The sequence below is a fragment of the Corvus brachyrhynchos genome, unplaced genomic scaffold (genome assembly GCF_000691975.1).
Source record: "Corvus brachyrhynchos isolate BGI_N302 unplaced genomic scaffold, ASM69197v1 scaffold101, whole genome shotgun sequence".
Taxonomy (NCBI): domain Eukaryota; kingdom Metazoa; phylum Chordata; class Aves; order Passeriformes; family Corvidae; genus Corvus; species Corvus brachyrhynchos.
In genome coordinates this window covers 12,285,845-12,290,206 of record NW_008237239.1, presented here as the reverse complement: position 1 = coordinate 12,290,206, position 4,362 = coordinate 12,285,845, and the positions used below count along the sequence as shown (strand labels likewise).

Sequence of the window (4,362 nt, the reverse complement as noted above, 5' to 3'; positions counted from 1 at the left end):
GGGAAAGAGGGAAATACATCAGTAGCCTGTAACCACACTCTGTGCATGGAGGACTTGTACAGCATTGGAGCAGACTGAGGGGTACCCAGAGGGACTGCAAATGGATCGTGCACTTCTCTGTTCATCCATTGCTCACGATTATCTGGAAAAGCCATATGACTGCAAAAGCCTTTGTGAGAGTTTGCTACGTTCTCTGAGAGGTTGGACAGATGTTTCAGGGGACCTAAACAGTAGGGCACATGCCACCTGAAACATCCTGGGCATCTGGGGTGGGCATCCCACAGGCTGTACAGTGTTTTGGCCCTTGGCAGCCACAGGCCAGATGCTTCTGGTTATCTCAAGAATCAACAGTAAGTATGTTTTAGGCATCTCCTCCTGGTTATGATAATGTGAGGACATGCACAGTTCCTACCTTGCCTCCACGACTGCTGCCCCGTTGGGTTCATTGAAAGGAGAGATTTGGTACACCTGGTCCGACATAGCAGATGTCAACGATGCCCCGCTGTCACCATACTTCATCTGGTAGATGAACGTCACTGTGCCCTTAATGTTTTTTTCTTTCTGGAAGTGCAAAGAGACCCACTCAGAAACAGGAACGGGCTGGTCAGCCCAGGCAAGCCAAGCCACCTACGAGCATCAGTGCAACGTGAGGGCTGAGCAGTGGCTCATGGCCGAGCAGGGCAGCGGTGGCTCCGTGCTTCTCGTACCAGGGGGCAGGTCGGGCAGGGCCGGATGTATGCCATTCCCAGGTTCTCCACTGCTTTCTCCTGGCAGTCTGTCAGGTCCTTGCTTTTGGAAATGGTGGCACGGTTATTCTTGCTGTCGTCCTGGATAACGTATCTGGTTTGGCAGATGCCTTCAATCCCAGCCTGCAAGCATTGGTTAAACACAGTGAACTTCCCACTTGAAACAGCAATAAAAAGGTCAAAGAAAGCAGTCTGGGAAGTATAACTTACTCTTTAATGATAAAATGTGAATAAAAGTAAAATCAGAATGGAAAAAACAAACCTCCTGTAGTTCATACACATTTTGTGACTTTTTGATGGTTATCTGCATCATGTTTAGAATCCCTCTCACTAGGTTGATGCACAGAATGGGACAGCCCCCAGGGGCAAAAATACTTCCAACCCTTCCTTCAGTGTATTCAAACTTAAAGGGCTGGCTGAGACATGCAGCAATAGTTTCTGAGAGCCTTGAAGATGGAATGAAGGGGTCAGTGGGCCAGAAGCCATTGTGTTCCTCCAGCTTTGGTGATCCAATCTGTGAACAAAAACAGGAAAACAATCATACTGTTCCCCATCAGTTTGAAACAGTGCTATAATAGGGGAACCGGACACTTCTTATCCATGGCAAAAAAGTCACTTGTCCAACATTGCAGGAAACAGTTTCCAACTCAGACTTCTGTGCTTGGCCTAGGAAGCATCCTTGAAAATACAAACTTCCATGAAGGATTTCTGCCAGAAAAATAAGATTATGTGAGCAGGATCCAAAAGTTCAGCAAGTCATGAAGATTATAGGGTGAGTGAAACACCAGCTACCAGCAATCAGTACAGACAGGATACTCACTCCTTTCCCACAGATGACAAGTGAGATCTCCTTTCAGTCTGCAAGGCAGCCAAGCCATGATTGCCAAAGCTGCCTGCCTAAACACACAGGGACTGTTCTGGCTGCTGCTCCAGGTCCAGCACAACCCCGAGCACTAAGGCCGTGGCACAGCTGATGGGGGAGCAGAGGTGACCACAGGAGCTCACACCTTTGGAAGTGGCTGACATCCCTCTGAGCTCCCCAGGCTGTAAAGCTTGTTCACAAGTCCTTGACTGCTACCTAGTGGGAAGCATGTGCCCGCATGCACAGACCTATCCAGTCCCATACTTAAACACACCTCCCACCCTCGTGCATAAAAGTACATGTTCCTGCGTAGAGAGAAAAGGTGTGGGCTCTGTGCTCTGTTTTATTTTAGGCATTCATCAGCCATGCTGAAAGGGTGGCTCGCCTCTTGTCACATTTTCTCAAATTAAATCCTACTCAAGACTGTTGTCTGCAACTGCTAATATTATAGCGACTCCATCGAGGTTACACAGAGCCTGCAGTTGCAGCAGTGTTTGAAGTTTGACAATAGGTATTCCTTCACACTGTTTCCCTAATATATGTGCAGGATGAGAGACTGAGAAAACTCCTAGGGCGAGTGCTAAGTGCACCTCTTACAGCTTTTCCCCCACTTGCTGTCTTCTTAATCCCTTGTCTGTGGTCTTTCGTGCCATGCCAGTATTTTAAGCTGTTTGTTTTAATCTTTTTGATGAGTAACAGTGCTTCCAAATCTGATATCATTATGCTAAACACAGGCATTACCATTAGAATTCTTCACATTTGAATTAATGCCTATGTGAAGAATATCAAAAGGGGGATAATGGAGACAGTTGGGTCTTTCTCATGTGATATCTGAATTCCAGTGCTGAGCTTTTTTAGGCTATGGACCAGGATAAAAAACATGGATCTTTCATTCTAGAATGCCCACTTTCATACTCAGGCTTAGTGTTACCTTAGTAAAACTATCTTAAGGACATTTCTTTAATGCAGCTGCCTGCCATATTTTTGTAGGGAGATGAACCTGAGGTAGTTTTAGTCAAGGGGCTCAGATACTGATGGCAGCAGAGCTGGAGCAGCTCCATCTCCTTCCTGCAGAGGAGCAGGCTGTGAGTAAGCCTGTGCTCCCTGTAAGTCCCTGCCAGTAATCCAAAACATTCTGGATGCAGCTGCAGACCCTTCAGCAGTGCCCTCAGCTCTCCCCATCATGTCTTGCATGTACAGGGTACAGAGCTCAGTGCCCATGTCCACACCTCTGCCCCCACTGGGGAATCACCACTGCCTGGGGGAAACTGCATGGACTGACACTGGGCTTAGAGGGTCATCCAGCAGTGGGTAGGGCCCATAGCTTTTGTGTGAGCTCTACTTCTTTTTGCCACTTATTTTGCCAGCCTGGAGGTGTGAACTGAGCTTCTATAACTGCGTGATAAGGGTGGGTGAGTAGGTGTGTGAGTGGATAGGTGGGCTCCTATGCCCACAGTGATTTACCTGCAGAAGGTGGTCACTGTGAGACACACGGCTGATCTCCACCTGGCTGGTCAGCCTCACCCCTGCCATGGCTAGGCTTCTGTCAGGGGACCCATGCACAATGATACTCTCATAGCTATACAGGTAGGTCTTGCCCATATGAAAAACAGGCTCTGTTAGGAAAAAAATATAACAGAAACATCTTCTTGGCTGTGACTGTTGTGATGTTACTTGAACCAGCCCAGCAAAGAAAGGTGAAGCTGCCACTGCCAAAAAACAAGTGCAAGCAGTGGGCAAGGCAAGGCTGTAAGGGAAGGCAGCAAGGGAGCTGCTGGCAGGGGAGCCACTTACCGAGGTCCTGCTTCTGGCCCCCTGTGAGGAAGGAAAGAAAAGTGTTCATGAAAAAAACCCATTTCTATAGATCCTTTCATGTATTATTCATTAAGTCAGCGTGCTAATAGTTGGCAAATCACCAGTAATGGGGCTCACCCTACACCCCAGGACACTGAGCCCATGCCAACCCTGCTCACTAGCTGCTGCTTGCTTGGCTTTTCTCCTGCTGCTGAGCTTAGCACAGAAATCTAATGGTTTACAGCTGAAGCTATAAAAGGGCTTCGGCAAATGAAGCTGTAAATATCCCTGAAAAGCCCCAAGGAGATGCAATTTGCTCAGGATCACAGTGGCTGTTACAGCTCGGCAGTGCTGGTAAAGCTTCAACTTACCCACGAGGGTGAACGCCAGGGCCAGGATGAGTCCCTTCATGTTAAAAGTGACTGAAGCCCACAGGGGAAAATCTGTGGCTTTTATAGAAGAATTATTAACAGGCACAGTGAATTTTGTTGAGTTATCAACTTCTTATCAACCACCCAACAAACCCTTTGAGGGAAAGGGGGTGGGGGTCAGGGCAATGGGTGTTTTTGCTGAATCAAAACCATCACAAGTGCTGTTATTCTCACTTCGCCAACTGAATGCCTTGAAAGTACCTTTAGAAACAAGTGCTTAAAAGTATTAAAACATAATTCAAGCCAAAATTCATTATTATGTAAGTAAAACTACTAATTACCCTTACTCCCTGAAAGGACCCAGTGCTATTGCAGTCTGTGCTGACTTTGTCCAGGTTATCCTGACCTGACCATAAGACACAGAGCTTATCTAACTGATAGTGCCTCAGCAGGATTGTGCAAAACCCTGGGCAGCCCTCCTGTGACACTGTACCCACCCCTGCCCTGCTGTGAGTGGGACAGGCTGTCAGTATGGCACTGCTCTCTGGGGACGGGGACTTCACCCAGTAACACAAACCTCCCGTCACAG

General features: G+C 47.6%; 1 protein-coding gene across 1 annotated transcript in view; it reads right to left on the bottom strand.

The window, feature by feature from the left end:
• LOC103612798 (vitellogenin-2-like) overlaps positions 1-3,813 on the bottom strand; it is a 22,945-nt gene extending 19,132 nt beyond the window's left edge. The window contains exons 1-6 of the mRNA XM_017729595.1: positions 3,774-3,813; positions 3,403-3,423; positions 3,073-3,224; positions 1,009-1,278; positions 708-869; positions 413-561 (exon numbers count right to left, since the gene is read on the bottom strand). Coding sequence (XP_017585084.1) covers positions 413-561; positions 708-869; positions 1,009-1,278; positions 3,073-3,224; positions 3,403-3,423; positions 3,774-3,813 — 794 coding nt within the window. The remainder of the gene's footprint in view (positions 1-412; positions 562-707; positions 870-1,008; positions 1,279-3,072; positions 3,225-3,402; positions 3,424-3,773) is intronic.
• Positions 3,814-4,362: the final 549 nt, after the last annotated feature.